Source organism: Neomonachus schauinslandi, chromosome 16 (assembly GCF_002201575.2).
Source record: "Neomonachus schauinslandi chromosome 16, ASM220157v2, whole genome shotgun sequence".
NCBI classification, from domain to species: domain Eukaryota; kingdom Metazoa; phylum Chordata; class Mammalia; order Carnivora; family Phocidae; genus Neomonachus; species Neomonachus schauinslandi.
This window is the reverse complement of record NC_058418.1, coordinates 58,685,694-58,709,880: the sequence shown is the minus strand read 5'-3', so window position 1 is coordinate 58,709,880 and position 24,187 is coordinate 58,685,694. Positions and strand designations below refer to the sequence as shown.

At 54.5% G+C, this 24,187-nt stretch overlaps 1 protein-coding gene across 2 annotated transcripts in view; it reads right to left on the bottom strand.

The window, feature by feature from the left end:
* ACSF3 (acyl-CoA synthetase family member 3) overlaps nt 1-24,187 on the bottom strand; it is a 54,803-nt gene that overhangs the window by 19,066 nt on the left and 11,550 nt on the right. For both annotated transcript variants that reach the window (XM_021705669.1, XM_021705668.1), the window contains 3 exons: nt 14,449-14,603; nt 13,260-13,405; nt 7,301-7,413 (listed from right to left, as the gene is read on the bottom strand). In XM_021705669.1, coding sequence (XP_021561344.1) covers nt 7,301-7,413; nt 13,260-13,405; nt 14,449-14,603 — 414 coding nt within the window. The remainder of the gene's footprint in view (nt 1-7,300; nt 7,414-13,259; nt 13,406-14,448; nt 14,604-24,187) is intronic.

Here is a 24,187-nt window from a genome sequence, read left to right as displayed (position 1 = left end):
GGAAAATAAACAACACACTTCTAAATAATTCATGAGTCAAAGAAGAAGTCTTAAGGGAAATAAGAAAATCAGAAAATATTTTGAACTGAATGAAAATGAAAACACATCAAAATTTGCGGGGCTGGGGCGGGCAAGTCCCAACAGTGCTGCAGGGAGATCTGCACCAGTAAATGCGTGAACTGGGAAAAGGAAAAGTAACAGAGAAAACTCAAGGAATCCACAAACAAGTTCTTTGAAGAAGGCTCAATAAACAGATAAACTTGTAGGAAGAATAACAAAGAAAGAAGACACAAACTGTCCATGAGAGAAATGGGAAGGGCCCTATTGCAGATTACATAGGCACGCAAAGATTAATAAGGGGACACCGTGAGAACCACTATGTGCATAAATTCAACAACCTAAATGGAGTGTTTTTCCTCAAAAACCACACTGTACCAAAATTCACCCAAGATGCATTAGATGACCTGAGTAGTCCTATAACCATTACAGAAAATGAATTAATAGTTAAAATCTTCCAAAAAGGAAGGCTCTAGGCCCAGATGGTTTCACTGGTAAACTCTATTCAACATTTCAGTAAGTATTTAATACCAGTTAGAGGCAGTCTCCTCCAAAAAGCAGAGGAGGAGGGAATAATTCCCAACTCATTTTATGATGCTAGCATTACCCTGATACCCAAACAAGACAAAAAAGCACAACAAAAGTAAACCTCAGATGCAAACAGCCTCAGCAAAATGCTAGCAGACCCAATCCAGCACATATAAAATAAATGATATACCACAAGCAAGTGGGGTTTGTCTCGGGAATGCGAGCCTGATTCAATACTAGAAAATCAGCCAACATGATCTACTCTATCAGCAGCCTAATGAGAGAAAAATCAGTTGATGTAAAAAAAGCATTTGCAAATATTTCATCCAGGAGCACCTGGGTGGCTCAGTTGGGTAAGCATCCGAGTCTTGATTTTGGCTCAGGTCGTGATCTCAGGGTTGTGAGACTGAGCCCCGTGTTGGGCTCTGTGGTCAGCACAGAGTCTGCTTGAGATTCTCTCTCCCTCTCCCTCTGCCCCTCCCCCTCCTCTAAAAAAAAAGAAAATATCTCATCCATTCATGATAAAAACTCTGCATATCATAAGTAGAATGGAATCTACAAAAAGTCTGCAGCTAATGTCATATTTAATACTTTCACCATTCAACATCACACTGGAAATCCTCATCAGGGTAATTAAGGCAAGAAGAAATGAAAACATACAGATTGAAAAGGAGGAAGAAAAACTGCTCCTACTTGGAGAAAACATGATTGTTGATATAAAAAGTCCTAGAAAACCTACAAAAATACCTTCTAAAACTAAAAAGGGAATTTAACAAGACTACTAAAGGATACGAAACCAATACACTAAAATTGATCATATTTCTATATGCCAGCAATGAACAGTTCAAAAACAAACAGAAAACTCCACACCTACAATAACTGAAAAAGAAGGACAGGAGGAGGATGGCGGGAAGGAGGAGAGAAGAGGGAAACCTGGTTTTAAGTCTAGCGGGACACGAAACACACACCAAAACAGATCTAAGTGCGTGCAGAGGCATACCATGTTCATGGGTCAGAAAGACTCGGCAGAGCGAAGATGTTAATTCTCCCTAAACTGATTAACAGATTTAATGCAGCCTAAAAAAAAATTTTATTTTTATTTTTTTAAAGATTTATTTGAGAAAAAGAGAGCATGCACACAGAGGGAGAGGGAGAATCAGCCAATGGCAGATGCTTAACGGACTGAGCCACCCAGGCACCCCAGATTTAATGCAATTTTGATCAAGATCCCAAGAGGAATTTTATAGATATAGACAAGCTATTTATAAAATTGGTATGGCAGGCCAGGCGCCTGGGTGGCTCAGGTCATGGTCCCGGAGTCCCGGGATCGAGCCCCATGTCAGGCTCCTTGCTCAGCAGACAGTCTGCTTCTCCCTCTGCCCCTCCCCCTGCTCATGCTTGCTCTTTCTCAAGTAAGTAAATGAAGTCTTTTAAAAAAAATTGGTATGGCAGATAAAATAACTAGAATAGCTAGAACTGTGAATGAGAAGAATAAAATTGGTGGCATGGCGCCGTCGTTCTGAGACTCACCGTAAAACCACAGGAGTTAGTTAGGACTGGTGTTGGCAGAGAAAAAGATGCACAGACCAATGGAGAACATATAACCTAAGTATAGACCCTGCTGAAATACGTAGCACCCATCACAAGTTCAAGAAAGCCTGAGCCTGGGCTGTTTTCACAGGGGACTCCTGTCTTTGGGCATGTGCACCCCTGCACGAGCCCCCCCCCCCATTTTACTCCGACCAGGGGCCATGCCAGAGAACCTCCAGCACTAGAATGAAGGCTTCCTCATGGGAAGGAGCCTGAATGTCTTCTTCTCTATCAGCAGAAGGTGTTGCTGGAAAGCCCCCTGACATCTGCCCAAGTTCATGATAAGGGGTCTGCTCCAACCTTCTGTGGAGAAAGGCGTGGGGGAAGGAGGTGCAGGAAGGCAGGCAGGTGGGCTATGGGCCAAGGGGGCCAGTGAGGAGGGGCAGGACCCATAGCAGAGCTCTTGAGCCTAAAGGGCCCTGGGTCCCTCCTTGGCTGTGGGCTCCCACTGTGTCCTGATGAATGGCTGCCTCCCCCTGGCTGCCCACTTCCAGTCCAGGAAGGACCTGGACATTCACGCAGGGATGAGGCCCATGGCAGGAAGGAGCATGCCTTTCAAGGGTATCTGGGGGCAGGCTCTGGTTGTCGGGAACAGGGAGGCACAGCACAGGGCAGCTAAGACCTTGCAGACGTTCATGGGGCACATCAGGGCCCCTGGCCTTCCTCTTCCTTGTGAAGCTTCCCCGTTCGGGGCAGTGCCACCTCCTACCTGGTCCTTGCTAGGGAGGGGGTAACCCACTGCATCCCAAGACACAAGGGACACACGGCTGATGATGGTCTGTTGTTTGTCTGAGGTGAGTGCCTTCGTGGGGGCAGTTGGGCTCCCCGCCCACGGCAGGACCAGCGCATGTCCAGGCCCTACGGCCCTCGCCCCCAGTCCTCGCCCTGCCGCGGGTCACATACAGCAGCTGGTGGTACACGGCCACGACAGATGGCATTGACAGGCAGGGATGGGAGAAGATGCGGGGGGGGAGCCCAGGAGATGCTGGTGGCCGTCGGGAGGAGAGGCAAGCCAGCAGGCTGTTGTCCAGAGCGACAGCTTGCATATGGATAAACACAAGATAATTAATTTTTTAAGGGGAAATAAAGGGAAGCAGAGCTCGCTACCGCTGCCCTGCTCCAGCCCGAACAAAACACGCGGTATCTCCGCGTCCTCAGCCAGAGATGTTTCTACGTGAAGGCTGGCGGGTTACATTCAGTTATGAAGCTATTTGTCTACGGATGGACCGCGGTGCTGCTGGTGAGGGCTTGGCTCTCTGGAAAGTGAACACCTGGAAAATAGATAAACGGATACAGACAGCGTGTGACGTGTTCATGGAGTTAAAAGGCGAAGGCAGCGGGCAGCCACGGCACGTGCAAGATGCACCAGGGCAAACAAAGCCACTGGGTCCTGCGGGCAGATGTGGCATTCACCGCGGCCCAGCAGGGAGATGAGACAGAAGCCAGAGGAAACTGTGAAGGTGGAGCGGGGGGCCTGTCCAGGTAGGGGAGAGGGGAGCCCACGCTTCCAGTGCCCCGAGTCCTGCCGGACAGAGCGCAAAGCTGTGCACGGCAGGGACAGTCACCAACCAGCCACAGCCGGGGCAACCCCATGATGGGGCTACGGATGAGACACGATGGTTTCCCCACACGAGGACCAACAGTGGGAGCCCAGACCGTGCCCTGCAGGGTGCACACGTGTGTCCGGCCGGATGTGATGAGAGCCTGGGACAAGTGAGCCACCCTCCTGGGCTGCCACGGCCTTTCGTGGACTCAGGCACTGCCCCGCTGCCACGGCCGCTGGCAGACACAGGCCCGTGCTCCTCTCCCCGCCTGCTCTGTGCCTGAGAACAAACGTCGGCTCTCCCTGCGGTCTGGGAAGCAGTGCTGGGCCCAACCCCTGTCCGCTCCTGTCTTCCCCAGGGACTCCCCTCTGCAGGGCAGAGCCCCCAGAGCCCCCTGGCCACTCACTCCTGATTGCTGGTTCTGGGTTCTGGCCAGAGAAAGCACCAAGGGCTCCCAGGCTGCGCAGGCCTGGGGGACACCTTGCCCCGCACCGCCTCTGGGCACCATCGCCGCCAACACCCGTCTCTGGACCCCGGTGGCTCCAGGGGACACTGTGTCCAGCCCAGAGTGAGGCTGGATGAAGAAGGCAGGCATGGGAGAACTCGAGGCTGAGGTGCCCACGGCAAGTTGGCCCAGGGGAGGTTCTCAGGGAAGGTTTCCTGGGCACCTCTGTGCTCCCCACTTGCCGTCAGCGCCTGGCACGCTCCTGCTCAGGTGTCCCTGTCCCTCTCTGAGAAGTGTGGACGTCACGCCTGTCATTCAGGCCTCAGGTGGCCTTGCCAAGCTCTGGGTCCCCTCACTGTGAAGAGCAAAGGCGCCACCTGAGCCCAGACAGAACCTGAGTGAAGGCCGCACACCTGATGTCGCTTGGTCAACAGACACGAGGAGCACACAGTGGTGGGTGAGAGATCCCCGGGATATGACATGGGCCATCCTGCACCCCGGCCACGTGAGGGACACCCACTGGAACTGGAGGGGTGGGGGCAGGGCACGTGGATGGCCAGCTGTTCCTCATAGTTTTCCAATTTTTCTGGAAGTTTGAAATTATTTCTAACTAAAACTTGAAAAAAACTGAAAAATCAACTTCAGCCATCCTGACTTCTGAACGTTAAATCCGCCAGTCCTCAGAAGTCTGGGCTGTACTGAGAATTTACGTATCACAGGAGGACTGAGGTTTGTCAGGCAAATGCCGTGTCCAGAGAGGACGTCCACACTTCAAGCAACATGTTCCAAGTCCTGTAAACAGAGTAGATCCTGGCTTTGGAGAGGTCGTCCCTCTACACCTCACCACGTGTGGCTCCTCCCCCTCATGAATGACCGAGGTCCCCAACGAGACAACAGGTTAGCTCGTTTCCACTGCGACACGTCATGAAAACAACACAAACATGCTTCCTTCAGGATGGCCTGAGCCTGCCCGGGTTCATGCACACGCCATGGTGTCAACGGGCTCCCGGGAAAGACGCGGTCATGAGCAGCAATCGTGGAGGGGGCGGGGAGCTAGACAGAAGCTGCCCATGGGCCACTCTCCCTCCACAGGTCCCAGGGGTGACAGTGACAAGTGTCTGAGTCCCCACTCTGAAAGGACAGAGGGAGGGAGATGCAAGGTGAGCACGGCCCTTGCGGATAGCACGCACGAGGCCCGAGTCCCATGGTCCGGACAAGGGGTCGGTAACTCAAGCCACGGCTGGCGGTTCCTGCCAGCAGGACCAAGGGAGAGAGGGCAGCCTCCCCAGTCACAGGGCCGCACGTGGGGACCCTGAGGCCTGCATGTGGTCATCGAGGCAGCTCTGTTCTGGATGGTCACACTGATTCCTTGAGCAAGCTGGGGATGTTCTAGAACACACAGCAGGAGCCCTGAATCCCCCGTCTTCACATTTAGACAGAGGTGTGCGCATGGCGTGCCCTGTGGGGAGGGACTCTGGCTCCCTCAATCCCTCCCGTCTCCACGACCCCCAGGGCCACCCTGGGAGCACGCGCTTCCTTCTGTCAAGGGCCAGGGCTGCAGGTCTTCCTATTTAAGTGCATTCCAGCGCTGAGCGCTCTTCAGACTGCAGCAAGTAAAGACGGACGAGGAGCAGTCAGGCAGGCGGGCTGCACCCCAGCTGCGAAGCAGGTAGATTTCGTTGTAATTGCAGGGGGAGATGCGCCCCGCGTGCGCCTGGAGGCCAGGTCGTCAGGGGAATGGCACCTGGGGGATGCAGAGGCAGGCGACGCTGTCTGTGCTGCTGGCTGGGGACTGACCCAAACGCCGTGACAGACCAGGGTCCCTCGAACTCCCCCTGGCCATCCCCGACCCAGCAAACAGGCTGGGTGTCCAGACGGGGAGGCAGCCCATCACCGCACGGATCGCAGGCGCAGGTGACCTGGGTGCGAGCACGTCCGCGAGGAGGCAGAGGACTGAGGGCGCAGGCCATGAGCCAGAAGAGGACTTCGAGGTGTGGCTGAGGCTGACAGCCTGGAACAGCCGTGTTGAGGCAGAAGCCCAAGCGGAGGGTGGTCAGGGAGCAACAGCTACGGCTCAGGGCCTCCAGGCTGTCCTGGAGAGAGGCGGGCATCCGCCCGAGGGCAGCCGGGAGCCTGCCCGCACACCACGGAGGGCGCGAGGGTGGGCCTGGAGGCCTGTCACGACCGGGCAGCAGAGGCCTCGGGAGCCCGGCGAGGTGCCACAGGCTGGCCCTCCACCCGCGGCCCAGGTGAGGGGTCTTGGGCAGACGGAACACCTCCTTCTTGACGTCACTGTGAACGTTACCGTAGGATTACACCGAAGACCACCCCGTTCCACCCATGTGCTTGGCAGTCTCCTTGACCCCCCACTTGAGACACGGACACCGAGGCCACAGGTGAGGCTGGTGCCGAACGGGAGAGCGGGGCTGCAGGGAGAGAGAAGCCGCTCACTCCTCGTAACAGAGATCCCTTACACGGGAGTCCAGCCTGCACATCGGCTTAGACAAAGTAATCTCTTTTTAAACCAAAATTCCAGCTCCCGCCAACCCCAATGTCTTCTGATTACCATTCGCTTACGACCAGCAGATAGTAACTATTAGAATCTTCACTGAAGACAATAATATCCCCTTCTCCCCCTGCTTCACCCTTGTTGACTCAGAGTATCGGTGACAGCCACCACTGAATCCAGCGGCCGGGGGCAACCTTCGTGTTCGGGGCTCTGTGAGTCGTCCACACTGGCCTCGCAAGGCTCCCAGAGCTGGCCACACCTGCCCTGCGTTCACTGAGTGGGGACAGGGCCCCGCCCGCACAAGTTTTAACCAGATGGCGCCTACAACAACCTGTTTTAACAAGGGCTGTTCTGAGGCTGTCACGACCCGCCTCACAGCGTCCCTGGTGGATGGATCCTGGGGGGCAGCGGGGCAGAGCCCTGGAGGTTGGGCCCAGCACTGTCCACAAGGCCACAGCGCCCAGAAACACCACCAGCCAGCACCTTTGCTGTCCAGGAGGAGCCGTCCCCGCGCGGTGGGGGCTCCACCCCCAAAGCAGAGACCCTCACCCTCTGTGGCTGGCCTGCTGGGCGGTCACGGCCACGTGATGCCTGCGTGCTGCCCACTGAGCTCAGAGAGCGGCCCACCTGCGTCTCCTTTTCATTTCCTTCCGCGTGGAGCACATAGGGGCAGCCCTCCTTCTTCGGATTTTCTGAGACGATGCGCACCTCGACGCCCGGCAGCGGTGTCCCCACAGAACCTGCAGAAAAGAGAGGACAGGGCTGCAGAGAAAGCAGACCCCGGAGCCACGGGGACGGGGCTCCGCAGCGGCCAGCACTCAGCCGCCCATGGCCTGCGAGGCCAGGCTCCAAATGCTCCAGAGCTCCATCACCTTGGGGAGGCTCTCGGTGCCCAGGCTGGAGGCTGGGGTCGCTGCCGCGTCCCCGCTAGCAGCTGGCTGTGCAGTAAGAGCGCGGGTGACGGTGGACTGTCCCTGGGGGGCACGAAGAGCACCTGTGCCCAAGAAGGCCCAAGAGGGACGGAGCTGGCAGGTGGAGAATGCCACCAGCATTCTGGTTCATTTATTAGGCACCCACGGTATGCTCAGTGTATTCATCCCACCCGGAGCACCCGGTGGAGCGGCCTGCTGCGCCCCGAGTCCCCACGGCCACTCTAACAAAGGACCAATGTGGGCAGAGGTCCTGACACCAAATGCTCAGTATGGACTCAGTATGATGTGAGGACTCACATCAAGGCTTCAGGCCCTTTATTTAACCACTGGCATTGGTGAGGATCTGGCCTGGCACAAGTGCCTGGAAGGCTGACTCCACAACTCAACATCTGCTCAGGATTCTGGGATCCAAACTCCTGGGAAGGTCAGCTACACGGGCCTCATGTTGCTAGAATATGGCACCACACTGTCCTTGTGGCCTGTCTTCTGCATCTGAGGTCCTGGTGGGGGGAGGTCAGGGCTGTAACCAGAGGGCTCTCGGCTGTCCCACACCCTGGTGGCCTCGTGCCTCCACTCTGGTCAGGAGCCCATGTCCCTGCCTGGTGGGAAACACACCGACCAGCTCCCTCCCGTCCCCGTCTTCTTGTTTTGCTTCCAAAGATTTTAAGTATCCAAGTTAAATCTGTACGAGATACAATTATTCATCACAAAGTACATTCTGCACATTCACGATGCTGGGCAACCATCACTGCCATCTAGTTCCAGAACTTTCCAACACCCAGAAGGAAACCTGAGCCATCAGCAGCTCCTCTACCCCCCACCCCCCGACCCCTGCCTGCGTGGATCTGCATGGGTCTGCCTGCTCCGGACTTTTCCTATGGAGTCTGGGACACGGGCCCTCCCCAGTCCTCTGGCGGTGCATCTGCTTACAGCCTGTGACCACACAGGCCCCAGCCAGCCGGGAAGCCAGGGAGTTTCATCCCTGGTGTGCAAACGAGACATGGGGACCAGACGCCAGAGCTGGCCTGCGAGCCCGGCCCCTCGAGCCCCGCTTCTGGCCTGGCTCAGCACAGGCCCGTGAGGACCAGATGCCACTCCACACACGGTCTAGACATGCTTTCCAGGTGACCTCGAGGTCCTTTCCTTTTCTAGATTAAATGAATGGTCCCTTTCCTTGTGGATTCTTTTCAGCAACAAGCTTAACTCCTCCGTTGTGTACGCTGCTCTCCCCAGGCCTCAGGTCTGTGCAGAAGGGCTGACAGACACGCGGCTTGGTGGCAGGCCAGGGTCCGAGGTCCTCACACTACTCCCACCTGCTGGTGCGTTATGGCTGGCCCTCAGCAGGCTGCCCTCGGTGTTAGTCCTCAGTGACTACAGTGTGTGGTCGTGATTCATGACGAAAACGTGTTAAAGCCACAGAACAGGTTCAAGGGAGAAGGCAGATGGAGGGCAGCAGACGGAGGGGCCAGCCAGGAGGATGCTCAGACAGGCCGTGCGGACCCCACCAGCCGCCTGGCTGCACGGTGCTGCTGCCGGCCCTGACAAGACGACGCTTTCTTGCTGCTGCACCAGGGTGAGGAGCCTCGACACGGAGAAAACACCAAATACTGTCATCGGCTGACTGACTACCTCCTGAGGCTGGTCAGGTGCCTGCCAGAGGCAAAGAGCCCCACGAGTACTTGGCAAGGATTCAGGAAGGATGACTGCTCATCAACTTCAATACAGAACCTTCAGCAGGACCCCTGGCCTCGCTCAGAAATAAAAGCTGGCTCTTCCTCCCCTTTCCTGCTGAGCTCCGCAGCAGTGTGACCCCTGCTCAGCCCTGAGCCCTCCCAGTGCTGCCTCCTGAAGGTGAACCCTGCTCTCATGCTCCCGTCCCCGGAGGGAAGCAAGCAGAGGCTCCCTCCAGGCCCCGGGGCCACAGGGCTGGTGTGTGGCCCGGGCCACCTCCAGCGGCCTGCAGTGTGGCTGCTGGAGAAGGTCAAGGGCTCCACCCGACTTCGCCGGCTCCAGAGCCCGTCACAGTGGTGTGTCCCCAGATGACTCACAACTGTCTGGCTCGGCTACAGATTGGAGCTTCCCACGACCCCCTCCTTGGGCTCAGTGATCTGCTGGAGCGGCTCACAGAACCCAGCAAAGCACTGTGTTTCCTACCACCACCTTTTTTTTTTTTTTTTAAAGATTTATTTATTTATTTGAGAGAGCGAGAATGAGAGAGAGAGAGAGAGAGCACATGAGAGGGGGAAGGTCAGAGGGAGAAGCAGACTCCCTGCTTAGCAGGGAGCCCGACGCGGGACTCGATCCCGGGACTCCAGGATCATGACCTGAGCTGAAGGCAGTCGCTTAACCGACTGAGCCACCCAGGCACCCTACCACCACCTTCTTATGAAGGTCATGACTCGAACAGCAGATGGAAGAGATGCCCAGGAAGGGGGGGTCCCCGAGCTCCCGGCCCCCAAGGCACCACCCCCAGCACCTCCTCTGTGCACCAGCGTCCACAGGGTTTTTATGGAAGTCCCACGACTGATGAAGCCACTGGCCACTGACTCAGCCCACAGCCCCTCTCTGCTCCCCAAAGGTTCCACCCCTCCAATCGCAGGTTGGTCCCAGCCCCACCCTTAGGGCTTTCCCAAGCTCCTATCATGAGCAGAGACTCAGGTGTTGGGGAAGGGGCTTTTGTGAACAGCTAAGACCCCTTGGTGGCGCCCATCACCTAGGAAATCCCAAGGGTTCCAGGACCTCTGTGCCAGGTATGGAGGCAGAAACCCAGCATGTACTTTTCACCAGAAGAGGGTCCCATAACCGTCCTCCTCAATTCGAAAACACGAGCCTCCCCACCCACCGTCCTCCTCCCCTCCTTTCAATCCACTGCTTTCTCCTTCAAATACTCTTTAAAAAGGAAGAAACCCTCCTCCCAGCTTCCTCCTGCTCCTCTCTGGCCTTTTCTCCATCTCAACAGTGACCGCGGCCAGACATTACGATCTCGTGGGAGTGCTGGTAGAACCGCACTTAATTACCGCATCAGACACAACAATATGACTAAAATCTCCGGGTGCAGACGACGACTCCAGCTTCACAGTCCGCAGGGACCGTGGGGTGAGGTCCACCCAGAGAAGACGCTGCAGTCTGCGCGGGGCAGCCGTGGCCCCAAACCACGTCCACCCCGCCTGAGCTGGCCAGACAGAGCAGGGTCCACCAGCAGCAGTCCCCTCCTGCACCCGCGGGGACGGCGCCCCCCGCCAGTGTCCCCTGGGCGGCAGTGCCGGGCACGGTCAGAAGTGCATGTCATTCTTCTGCATCTCTGAGACCGTTGTCGGCTCTTCCCAGATAACTGTAGTTGGCCTGTGGCTCTGTCCAGCATCCAGGGAGGGATGCAGCTCTGCAGCTGGCCCCGGGAGAACGGGAACAGGCTGGTAAGGTCCTGGAGTTCCTGTCAGCGCTCCACGGAGCCCCCCGCAGGAGCCATCAGTGCCTCTGATCTCCACCTCCAATTAGAGCGTGATTAGGCCCAGCAGCGCCAGGCCATGAATTATTCATCCCCCTTCATGGTAACCACCAGGGACGCAGAGAAGGAACAGTCGGAAGATCTGACCCAGAGCCTGACACACAACCCTCTCCGTGCAGCAGGTCCCTCTTTCAAGGTTGGCCTTGCCCTGTGTGCCCTGTCAGCTTTGGAGGACCTTTAAACATGGATCCTGGCGGTCACTGCAGTGACCGTGAGAGCAACGCTCAGAGGCCGTGTGGGCAGCCCGAAGGAAGGGGCCGGCCTGAAGCCCTGGGCTGGAAGCAGGTGTGGGGCCCGGGATGGTCGGCCGCGTCCCAAGCGCACCATGAGCCCAGCCCAGGCACCAAGGCGCACGGATGGGACCGAAGGTGCCAAGGAAAGCCCTCAACCAGTTTCTCCAGAAACGATGCCACTTTGCCTTTTTCCAAACCAAAGAACCAGCACTGGTCTCGACTGCTGGAGGCCTGCCTTACAGACAAGGTCATGGGTATCTGATCCTGCGGTTAGGAAGAGCGGCTACACCCACACCCTCCTGTTCCTCACAGTGTCCTTGGGGTTCAGAGCCTTCGCGTTCTACCTTCCTCATGGGGGCCTGGAAAAGGCCAGGTCAGTCAGGGACCCTCGCGTGACCTCTGTCCTGACCTCTGCTTTCCCCGATCACCTGGGGGTTCTCCCTCTACCACCCGGGTGAGCCCCCAGCTGGGCCTCCCTTGTGCCCTCCATCCTGCCCTGGCTCCTGGTCTTGTGTTTGCTCTTCTAATGAACCAGAAGGTTCCCCATGCATCTCTGTGCCACTCTCTCTTCCCCCAAACTGGGCCACGCTGCTGTGCTCGCGGCAAAGTGGGTATAACGGTGCCACAGTATGAACATCCACTCCGTCACACACCAGCCATGTGGCCCCCGGCAGCTTGTGTGGTTGCCGAAAGCCTCTGTCACCCCTGCATCAGGGGCTGCTCCGGACAGAGTCTAGCCATTTCTGGGGAAGTCAAGTACTTACCTACCTTCTGACCACCAACCCCACTCTGGGGATGACCCATGAGAAATAAAGGCACATGTTCGCAGAGAAGCTGCATACAAATGTTTACAACAGCCCCACCGGTAACTGTCGCAGACCAGACACAACCCAGTGTCCTTCGGCGGCAGAGCAGGCCAAGAAACAGTGGCCTGTCCACACCGTGGAATTCTACTCAGCAAGGGAAAGGAACCCATGCCCACATGGATGAGTCTCAGACACATCTTGCTAAAGGACCCAAAGGGCCACATCCCGTAGGATTCATTGTACGACATTCCAGAGAAAGCACAAGTACAAGAAGGGAAAACAGGTGCGTGCTTGCCTGGCCTGGGGGGAAGAGGTGCTGAGTGCGCAGAAGGGGAGGGTCTGAGCTGTCAGACCCTTCCGTGTCTCAAGCGTGTGGTCGGCTACGTGTGTTTTCAAAACCTCACAGAACTGAACGTGGGAAGGGAGAACTTTACTGTATGTGCAAGATAAATGGATGCAGGGATATAATCATAGAGCCGGAGTTGTTTTGCTATTACTTCTAAGGGGCTCTCTCCTGTGCTGTGGGCCCGCAGGAGGCAATGTCCCACGCCTGGGAGAGCGCCGAGGTCAGAGCAGAGCACATCCACACCTCAGGCCTGGGCTCTGCTGGCAGATTCCCTGCTGAGGAGCCTGGATGTGCAAGTCTGAGCTAAAGTCAGACGGAACGTCTTAGAGAAGGCTGACGGTAAGCCCAGGGCGGGAAGCTGTCCGCAGCTGCAGGTCATCCAGACACATGGAGGGCCCCCTCACCCGCTGCCCCGACACCCTGCATGGCTCTGGGTGCCTGCACGGGAGGCTCTGGCAGTAGGCCCCGTGGTCTGCATGGAAGCAGCGCCCACCCCGGGAGGCACACTGCTGAGCACATGGATCCTGGTCGATCCCATTCTTCCCACTTGTCACCCGGGAAGGACACTGGTATCAAGAACACCCATCTGTCCTATCCCTGACCGGCCACTTGGGAGAAACGTGAGTGCCCACGGGGGGAAAGACCACGCCGCCTGGCTGGCGCCCCAAGGAAGTTCTCTGGCCCAGCAGGGCAGTGTCCTCCCCGGCCCAGCCCAGCTGAGGGCTCGGGGCAGAGAGGACACAGCCGGCAGGGGCTGCTCATACCTGGCACGCGAGTGGCGGTCAGGGGGTTGGACAGGGCCATGCCGATCTCCGTCATCCCGTACCGCTCCAGCAGAGTGTGGCCTGTGATGTCCTGCCACTTCTCCAGCACAGGCAGGGGCAGGGCGGCCGATCCCGAAACCATCAACCTACCAGCACAACAGAGGCGGCCTTAGCTTCTCCGAGGCGGCGTCCTCCCCGGCCGGACAACGAAAACCAGACACGCACGGCGCTCTTCAGTCAACCAGCACCTCGAGCTCATGACAAAAACGCCAGTCGGGGGCTAGATTTTAACTCTGTTCTCTTAAAAAGAATTTGTTGGGTGCATCTTAGAGTAAAACAGGTCTTCAAAAGGAACAGGTCACTGAGGTAAAAAAATAATTTTAGGGTCTTCGGAGGCATGCTTTGCACACGACTGATGTGCCGTCTACAAACAACCCTAAATCACAGCAACACTAGTAAGAATTTGGTTTGTGCATAAACTGCTTCCAGGTCTGAGGCGCAGGAGGGCAGACGCAAGGAGACAGCCCATAGCTGCGGCCGGCGGGCTCGCGGGGGTGACACCTGTCACTTCAGCCTGACGCACACGCATCACACCGAGAGCGTCCCGTTCACACTGGCCAGGCAGCTCGCTCTGTGTGCCGTGAAAGGCTGTGCTTACCTCACAGAGCGTGTCACATGTCCCCGGTCCTGGGAAAACTCACCAAGCCCCCCACTTGGGTGTGCACTCTCTCAGGGGCTCACCCCTGAGTGAAAATCAGGGAGAAGCGTGCTGTGTCTGCAGGGTCGTGACAGAAAGCAGAACAAGCCTCATGCCACGGAAGGGCCCGGAAGATCCAGCGCATGTGCTGTCAGGAAGGGTGTTTGTCAGCAGGTCTGGGAGGGGCAGGGCAGGGGTGGGCGTGCTCCGCGGGGGAACGGGGGGCTCGAGGGCCAGAACGGATGGGGGCGAGCCCTCGTCCTTCTGACTGGACCACAAGACAGACGGAGACAGATTGACAGAGACAGATGCATCTGGACAGACTCAGAGAGAGACAAAATACAGACGGACACAGAAAACACAGCTCGGTCTATCCATCAGAGGGGGTGGAAAATATTGCTTCCTACAAGTTGGGACTGTTTTACTAAACATATGTGATATTAGTTAATCTTTAAGGCTTTCTGGGCAGGAGTGCAGACTGTTTCCATTTACCTAATCTTCTCTTCACAAACTGCACGGACAAAATCCTGGACATGAGGCTGGGTGAAATGTCTGTCATAATAATCCATCAGCTTGGCGTAGATTGTAGGCACTGCCATAAATACATTAATCCGTGGAGTTTCACAACCTAAGAGCTTTTCCCAAACCTAGAAAGGAAAAAGGAGGGAGACGTGAGGAAACACGCACACGCTCAGACGCGTCCAGACAGGTCTGGCTCCGGCGCGGTTCTCCTGACGGAGACCGCTCCCTTCCTTCAGCTTTGAAGGCTCGTTCGCGGCTCCCACTACGGGGTGTGTCCCTTAGGTGACACAGCCCCTGGCCTTTCCCATAGGAGCCCCCATGCCGGGGACGCTGACGTCTGGCTGCAGGGTGATCTGTGAGGAGGGACAGCCCCATAGGGAGAGAGCGGGGCACGGCTCCAGTCTCGCGTCTGCCGTCAGGAGAGAGGGCGCACCTCACACTCTCCCAAGTGGCGCCTGCGAGCCTGCGGGTCAGCATGGGGCCTGGCTCTAGCAGACACGCAGAGATGGAGATTATGTCAGAAAATATCATGTGAATCTTTATTTCGTCTGGTAACCGATGCTTCCTGTGTTAACATAAAGATGCCCCAAGTGCCTCACTGGTTGCAGAGCTTGGGTGCTACCCCTGGTCCTTAGGAAAAGCTGGCTCGGCACCCGCATTCTGTGGTGTCTTCACCACGGTGCTGCCGGATAAGCCTCCGGTCAGGATGCGCACAGACTGAACCTCAGCACCCTGAACACACACAGACCTTGCCCCGTGTTCGAGGGGTCAGTCCCACACACCCTGACCTTAAGTGGAAAGGGTGTGTGGAGGCAGGCGTATCTCTCAGGGGAAAGAATACCGTTCCTTTAAGGACAACAATCAGCACCCCCCACATTGCAAGGCATGTAGGGAAACGGGAAAAGGTGACCCATAACTAGGGAGAGAAAGTCAACAGAAGCAGGCCCTCAGAAGATCCAGGTGTTGGAATTATCAGACAAGGAAGTCAAGGTAATTACAGCAAACAGTCCTATGGGGAATTTAGAAGAAAAGATCAACAAAATGAGGGAAAATCAAGGATTTCATTGGAGAAGTGGAAATACAAAAAGAACCATTACAAAACGGGAGACGTATTATCTGAAGTCATGAATTCACTGGACAGACTGAGACACGGATGGGGCGGCACAGAAGGAAGGACAGAAGCAGTGAGACACAGGCTCGCAGAAAAGGTCCATGCCGAAGGGGGACGGGAGGACAGGAGACGGGGCACCGTGAGCGACCCGCGGGTGACCGAGGAAGAACCAGCAGAGCATGGCTGTGGGCCTGGCAGGGATGCCCCGCGTCTGTGGGCTCACGGCCTCACCAAAAACGAGGCAGCGCGTCTCCCCCTCCGAGCTGCAGCATCAACATGCGCCCCCCAGGACCCCGATAAGCTCTGGGTGCAGAAACCGACAAGCTGACCCAGCACTCGCAAGAAGGGTAAAGACCCAAAAGGGTCAGAAGAAGTGTGAAAAGGGAGAATAAGTGTGGAGGACTCACACCTCTCAACTCTCGAACTTGCTCCAAAGCAAGAGTGACCACTGCAGCGTGGTGTGGGTGGGAGCCCAGACCCCCAGACCCATGGACTGACTGGAGCCCAGAATAAACCAACACATGCACGGCCCACCGTTCGTATGTTTGTAAAGATTCTGTGTACTTATCTATCTTAGAGACAGAGCGCGAGAGCAAGCGAGCGTGGGGGGAGCGGCAGAGGGAGAGAGAGAGAGAAGCAGACTCTGCGCTGAGCATGGAACCCGATGTGGGGCTCGATCTCACGACACTGAGATCACGACCTGAGCCGAAACCAAGAATTGGACGTTCAGCCGACTGTGCCACCCAGGCGCCCCATGGCCAATTGGTTTTTGACAGAAGAGAGCCCTCACTTCAGCTGGGGAAAGAATAATCTTTTAAACAGACAGTGCGAGGACAACTGAACACCCACCTGCAAAAGGATGAATTTTAGACCTTTGCCACATACAAAAATTAACCCAAGGTGAATCAGAGACTTAAATGCATGAGCTCAAACTATAAAACTTCTAGGAAAAAATCTTCATGATCTTGGTTGAGCAAAGATTTCTCAGATATCACACCAAAAGCATGGTCTATGAAATTAACTGATACAATGGATTTCATCAAAACTAAAAACATGTGTTTCAGAAGATACCATTAAGAAAATGAAGAGACAAGCCAGACTGGGAGAAAATATTTGCAAACCATCTCTCTGACGAAAGACTTATATCCAGAATATATAAAGAATGCTTACAACTCGGTAAGATAAATAACCCAATGCAAAAATGGGCAAAAGTTCTAAATAGTTCACCAAGGAAGATATACGGATGCAAATGAGACCATGAAAAAATGCTCAACATCACTGGTCATTAAGGAAATGCAAACTGAAGGGCCCCTGGTGGCACAGTGAGTTAAGCCTCCGACTCTTGGGTTTCTGCTCAGGTCGTGATCTCAGGGTCATGTGATCAAGCCCCACCTCGGGTTCTGTGCTCAGTGTGGAGTCTGCTTCAGATTCTCTCTCCCTCCCTCCCCCCGACCCCTGCTCATGCTCTCTCTCAAATAAATAATCTTAAAAAAGAAAAGGAAATGCAAATTGAACCACAGAACTTACCTTGTATCTACTAGAATGACCGTAACAATAACCTAAAACAGAAACCAGGGCTGGCACTGATGTGGAGAGACCCTGAGAGACTAGGGTCCTTGCATACTGCTGGTGAAAATGTAAACAACAGCCCATGTGGAAAACAGCTTGGCAGTTTCTTAAAATACAAAACATAAACTTGCCCTACAATCTGACAATTCTATTCCTGCACATCTCTGTAAGGTAAATGAGAACATGTCCACACAAGGATTTGGGTGCAAATTTTCACAGCAGCATGATTCTTTTTTTTTTTTTTTTAAAGATTTTATTTATTTGTTTGATGTGAAAGAGACAGCGAGAGAGGGAACACAAGCAGGGGGAGTGGGAGAGGGAGAAGCAGGCTTCCCGCTGAGCTGGGAGCCTGATGCGGGGCTCGATCCCAGGACCTTGAGATCATGACCCGAGCCGAAGGCAGTCGCTTAACCAACTGAGCCACCCAGGCACCCCACAGCAGCATGATTCTTAACAGACAAAAACCGGAAGCAACCCACGGCCCCTCAGACGGTTCATGGGCAAACAGAGCACGTGTACCCACACAACGGGGTGCTCTTCAGGAACAGAAAAGCAACCACTGCCCCACATGCTACAACACGGGGGAAACTCAGAGCTGTTTTGCAGAAAGAAGGAAGCCAGACATAAAACACTGCAAGCTGCATGACTCTGTGTCCATGCAGCGTCCAGGAAAGGGACTGTACAGACAAGAGGCAGATGGCGGTCGCCAGGGATGGCGTGGGAGCAGGGAGTGAGACAATGGCAGACAACTCTAGATTTATGAAGAATCACTGAATCATTTACAATAGTGACTTTCACAGTATGCGAGTTACATCTGGACAGAGCTGCAAGAAAGACACAATACGAACACTCGAGGCAAACAAGCTGGGAGACTGGTGAGCGAGAGGGGCACAGACCTGAAGGAGGGCACGGGGAGCACCGCAGAAGCAAAGTCCTGGGAATCACTGCAGAAGGTACGGAATACTGACTGCTTAAAGCAAGAGCAGTGACAGCTCATCGTGAAGATAAAGGAATAAAGAACAGAGGGTGAAGACACAGATGCATTAGAGAAAGCCTTGACACGAGAGTGACCACGAGAAGAAGGGAAGCATAAACCACCCATGTCACAGCTAAAGGAGACATCACCACAGATCCCAGAGGCACTGAAAGCACAAGGAGAGAACTTAGGAGCTACAATGCATTTCACAATTGTGATGAAATGGACAATTTCCTTTAAAAACAAAAACCTACCAGAACTGACACAAGAAACAAAATATAGGGCGCCTGGGTGGCTCAGCTGGTTGGGCGACTGCCTTCGGCTCAGGTCATGATCCTGGAGTCCTGGGATCGAGCCCCGCATCGGGCTGCCTGCTCAGCAGGGAGTCTGCTTCTCCCTCTGACCCTCCTCCCTCTCATGCTCTCTGTCTCTCATTCTCTCTCACGCAAATAAATAAAATCTTAAAAAAAAAAAAAGAAACAAAATATAAATATTATAAGTCTTGTATCTGTTAAAGAGATTGAACCCTTAATTAAAAGCCTTGCTGGAGAGGTCTGGCCCGGATGGCTTCCACGGTGAGCTCGAGCAAACATTCAAGGGAAGAACAGCCTCAGCCTTACACCAACATGCCCAGGGAGGAAGAAGCCCTTCACAAGGGGAGCACTGTGTTGACACAGGAGCCCAGCAAGGAGGTCCCAAGAGAGCTGCAGACCTGCACTCCTCATGAACACACATGTAAAAGCCTAAGCAAAATAACAGCAAATCTCAGCTAGCAATATATAAAAAGACAACACATCCCAACCTTAGGAAGTCTGCTGCAGGGCTGCAAGGTGAGGAAGCTAGAAACATGAAAGACTTAAATCAGTGTAAGTAACCGCATTAGCAGACTACAGGGGGAAACAGATAAATAATAAGTAAATAAAGGGGCAGATGCCGCGTGATCACCACAGTAGACACGGCCGTCTGTAATACTCTACCCTCTAAGATAAGAGCTCTCAGCAGACAGGGAGGCACTGGGTACTTCCTTGAGCTAACATACGGCATCTACAAAACCAACAGCTAGCATCACACTTAACCGTGAAATGTTAATGCTTTCCCCAAGACTGTGAATAAGTCAATGATGTCCACACCATTACCGCTGCCAAATCAGTGTTACAAAAGTAAAAATTCTCTGTACCACAAGACACTGTTAAAAAAGACACTGGTTTGTGAAACAAAAACCAGACTGGAGAAAGATTCAAAACATGTAATTCTGACAAAGGCCTTTTATCCAGAATATATAAAGAACACCTACAGATCAATAACAAAAAGCTCAATTTAAAAAGATCTTTGAGGGCGCCTGGGTGGCTCAGTTGGTTAAGTGACTGCCTTCGGCTCAGGTCATGATCCTGGAGTCCCTGGATCGAGTCCTGCATCGGGCTCCCCGCTCGGCGGGGAGTCTGCTTCTCCCTCTGACCCTCCCCCCTCTCATGTGCTCTCTCTCTCTCATTCTCTCTGTCTCAAATAAATAAATAAAATCTTTAAAAAAAATAAAAAAAAAATAAAAATAAATAAAAAGATCTTTGAGTGACCAACAAGCACACGAAAAAGTGCTTAAGAGAGGCAAATTTTATAATAAAAATGAGGTAGCACTGCACACGCAGGAAGGTGGCTGAAATGTAAAAAGCCCGAACAACTGAGCGTTGGCAGGGCTGGAGATTTGGCGCCCTTGTCACTGCTGATGGAAGCAAAGAACAGAAACCAGAGTTCGGCAGTTTCTTAAAGTCAAACACACATGACTCCACGACCCAGTAATCCTACTGCTGGGTATTTACCCCAAAGAAATGAAAATACACATCTGCAAAAAAACTTCCATGGAATGTTCCCAGCAGCTTTTCTCATAAAGCCAAAATGGAAACCACCCAAATGTCCACCAACAGGAGAACGGATGAACAGCAGCGGGACCCTTGGTGATGAGAAGGAATTAGCTGTTGTCACGTGAACGTGGATGAATCTCAAAGATACGGGGACAGCATGAGACACAGGAGTATAGTCGCTGTGGGTCCATCACGTGCAAGGTTCAGAAACAGATCAACTGCCTTAGAGTAATAAAATTCGACGAGGTGGCTGGAAGGAGGCACGACAGACCTTCTGGTGGGCTGGGGACATCTTATATCCAGAGCTGGCGTGCCCCACATATGCACATTCACCACAACACGGTGAATGACTGAGATATGTGGGTTGTAATGCATGTGCGCCACATCTCAACAAAAGGAAGCGAAAACACACATGCACACTGAGCGTGACTGACAATACCAGGTGTGGGCGAGAATATGGAGCAGCCCTCACTCCTTGCTGGTGGGGGTAAAATACACAGCCGCCTTGGAGAAGTCTGCCACAGTTTCACCACAATTAAAGCTGTGTCTGGGGGCACCTGGGTGGCTCAGTCGTTAAGCGACTGTCTTCGGCTCAGGTCATGGTCCCAGGTCCTGGGATCGAGCCCCGCGTCGGGCTCCCTGCTCTGCGGGAAGCCTGCTTCTCCCTCTCCCACTCCCCCTGCTTGTGTTCCCTCTCTCGCTGTGTCTCTCTCTGTCAAATAAATAAATAAAATCTTTAAAAAAAAAAAAGAAGGCTGTGTCTGGCCCAGTGGGTGTCCAGCACCGACAGGTACAGATCCAGGAGAGGCGTCCACAGGAAGATCCTGATGAGAACGTCCCCAGCAGCTTTATTCATAATGTCCCCCAAACTGGAAACAACACCGTGTCCTTCGTGGCAGCAGGGATAAGCAATGGAACATGACACAACTACAGAAAAGACAAAGTGACATGCGCTGCAGCAAAAGAATGAATCTCAGTAGAGAGCAATGAGCTGAAGGCCACAAGAGAGCAGTGCTGTTGAGTTCATTCACACAAGGAGCACGTGGGATGCACTCACAGCGCCAGGAGCTGGGCCAGCGTTAGCTCTGGTGGGCGCAGGGGTGGGGTGGGGTACTGAGGCAGGAGAGGACTTTCTGGGGTGATGAGAACGTCCTCTGTCCTCATCCGGGTGCAGACAGCAGCTGCACAGGGGGTCACAGACATAAAGGCAGACACTGCACATGCCTGATGTATGTACAACTGAATGTACGTAAATTATTGTCAATGAAAGTAAACATCCCCGCTGTACAGACCCTGAGTACTAACAGCTCTAGGCAGTGAGCATCAGTGAGTGTTGACAGCAGGTGCCCCTACGGGACGACACCACCACCGGGAAGTCTCCCCACTCACCACAACAAAACAGAAACCCTGAAACTCATCTCTCAATCCAGCCACCAATTCTCAAGAAATACAGGGGACGTGGAAACACGTTAAATGACACCATCAGGACGCAATCTGCAAAAGGACACACAGCCTGATCTCTTAAACAAAAAATGCCAGGAAAACACAGAGGGGAGCCTGCAGGTGAAGCCACACAGGTGGTGTCTGCACCAAGTAGGAGGCGGGGCATCATTCGGATCCAGTCCCGACACACCGGAGACCACAGGCCGCCCTGGCAGTGAGGACACTGCCCGTGACACATGACAGCAGGGGTTCTCGCTCAGTACTCCCTGTGATGACGGTGCCATCGCAACTCTAAGAAAAGCATCCTTAGGGGCGCCTGGGTGGCTCAGTTGGTTAAGCGACTGCCTTCGGCTCAGGTCATGATCCCAGAGTCCCGGGATCGAGTCCCGCGTCGGGCTCCCTGCTCGGCGGGGAGCCTGCTTCTCCCTCTGACCCTCCCCCACTCATGTACTCTCTCTCTCTCTCATTCTCGCTCTCTCAAATAAATAAATAAATCTTAAAAAAAAAAAAAAAAGAAAAGCATCCTTAGCTTTGAGAGATGCAGAAATCATCCGGTATCTGGGCTCCCTTTCAAACGACTCCTGATGCAGGACAGATATTTCCAGCTAAAGCAAGAATGACCCTGAGTCAGGAGCTGCCGAGGCCAGGTGATGGCACACGGGCATTCATCGCTCTCGCAGGTGTCTGAAACATAACCTACTGCAAAAAGTTTTAAGACTTGATGAAGGGGTTCGATTAGGCTATCTCTCTACAGCCCCTAAAACTGATATCGTACAATTCTTTACAAGCAAAGAAGTGAACTAATTATTTATTAGCAAGAACATACTAAGAATTGATGTTCAATCAACATTTGGGATGACTGAGGAAGTTCACTTAGGTGAACATGACCCCACACTCTTATTACTGAGCAGAGAATGAGAAGTGAAGATAAAATATGGGCGTGGAGAGCTTCCTACAATCCACACTTCCTCCTGCCACTGAGTGCAGAAGAAATAGACCTAATGGCTCCAAATCACAGGGTACTGATCCACGAGCCCAGCAAGGACCGGGAATCCATGGGGACGGGATGGCTGCCTGACAGGGCCCTTACAGCCCAGGTGCAGCCATGACCTTGACCCGGGTCCACAGCTCTGTCTCCCTCCACGCACCACGGCAGTGATCTGGACTAAGCCTGCAGGTCCCTTCTAAGCTCTGGAACGCTGATTTGCTGGAAATTCTGTGCAGCCTCCTACTTCCACTGGCTTGTAAAAACACGTGGGTCTGCCGAATTGGCGCTGTGCCTGTCACTGGGGAAGGTGTGGCCTTGGGAGGAGGGCGGCCGAAAAGAGTGTGGCTGTCCTGATCTGGCTGAGGAGAGGCTGCCCGATGCCACGTGGCACTTACACGTGTGGCTGACCTGTGCTCAGACCCTGCCACCTCCCAGCCTGATGAGCCCTGATAACACCCTCACCATGGCCATACCCCGTTCTGCCCACCAAGGGCTCGCCTGTTTCCAGGAGCACTTGCACAAGAGGACACACAACGGGACAGACTCCCACTTCCCAGGGGAGACACCGTGAGGGGGTTCCTCCCTCACAGGCTGCCTGGCACCGGGGAGGGAGGACAGGCCCCATGAGCTAGCATCCACTCTGGGGTGTCGTGGTCCTGGCCAGGCCAGGCTTCGCACACAAGGCTAAAGGAAGGATGGAGCACGTGGTCAGCCACGTAAAGGGTGCTGACCAGTCCCCTGGTCCTCCAGCTGGCATCTGACCCCCGGCACACAGGGGACATCTACGCAGATGCCACCTCCTGATGCCCGTCTTGAAATTCACCCAAGTCAGCAAAGGGGGAGCTGCTGTCCCGAAACACGACATTTCCAACAGCAGTCTCCTCCACGCTGTCCCAACTCCTCTGGAAACTCAAAATCATCCACCTGGGGATTCCGTGCAGAGAACAAGCCTCCCCAGGCCCTGCCTCTTACGAGCGAAAGCACTTCTGAGGCGGCCAGACCGCACAGCCCGGCTCTGCCATGAGCCGTCCCAGCAGGTCAGACAGTGGTTCCCAAACCCGGCTGCACACAGGAAGGCCTGCGAGCTTTCAAACTTACCGAGTCGGGGTGCCACCCACCACGGATGCAGCCTTGTGAGGGGTCCAGGACCTCCATCACTCACCCTGCCCCACAGCACCCCGCCATGCTGCCAGGACTGGAAAGCGGGCCCGGGTCCCAGGACTGCAGGACGGCTAGGCAGGTGGGGGACCACAATGAAGGCTTAACCAGCTTAATGCAGGGACCCCGAGGATCAAACCATCACTCATTTTTTGGTAATCTTAAACACAGAAAGCGGTTCTTGTGTTTTGAGGTGCTCCGGCCAAAAGTGGGCAATGAGGACACAGCTCCTGCAGCCCCTGTGCACACCCTGCCCTAGAGGCCCCCACGCCGCGGCTCCCACCCGAGGCCTGCATGTCACGTGCTCTGCTCCCCCTCCCCAACTCTGCAGACACCCTGATACACATTCAGCCTGAAGACACTCCCCCTCCCCCACCCAGATGCCAATTTCTCAGATCCCAGAATGAACTTGGTCTGGGGCCACAGGTCTCCTGGGGCAGCATGTTTACCCCAAGGGAACAGTGTCCTGGGCAGGAGGGGTGACCCCACTGGGAACCCCACCCTCACATGACCAGGATTCTGGGGAGCACCCTCCTGCCTCACATGGCTGGCGCAGCCTTGCCCGGCAGATCCCACAGCCCCACTCTGATTTAGTGCCTTTGGCAGAA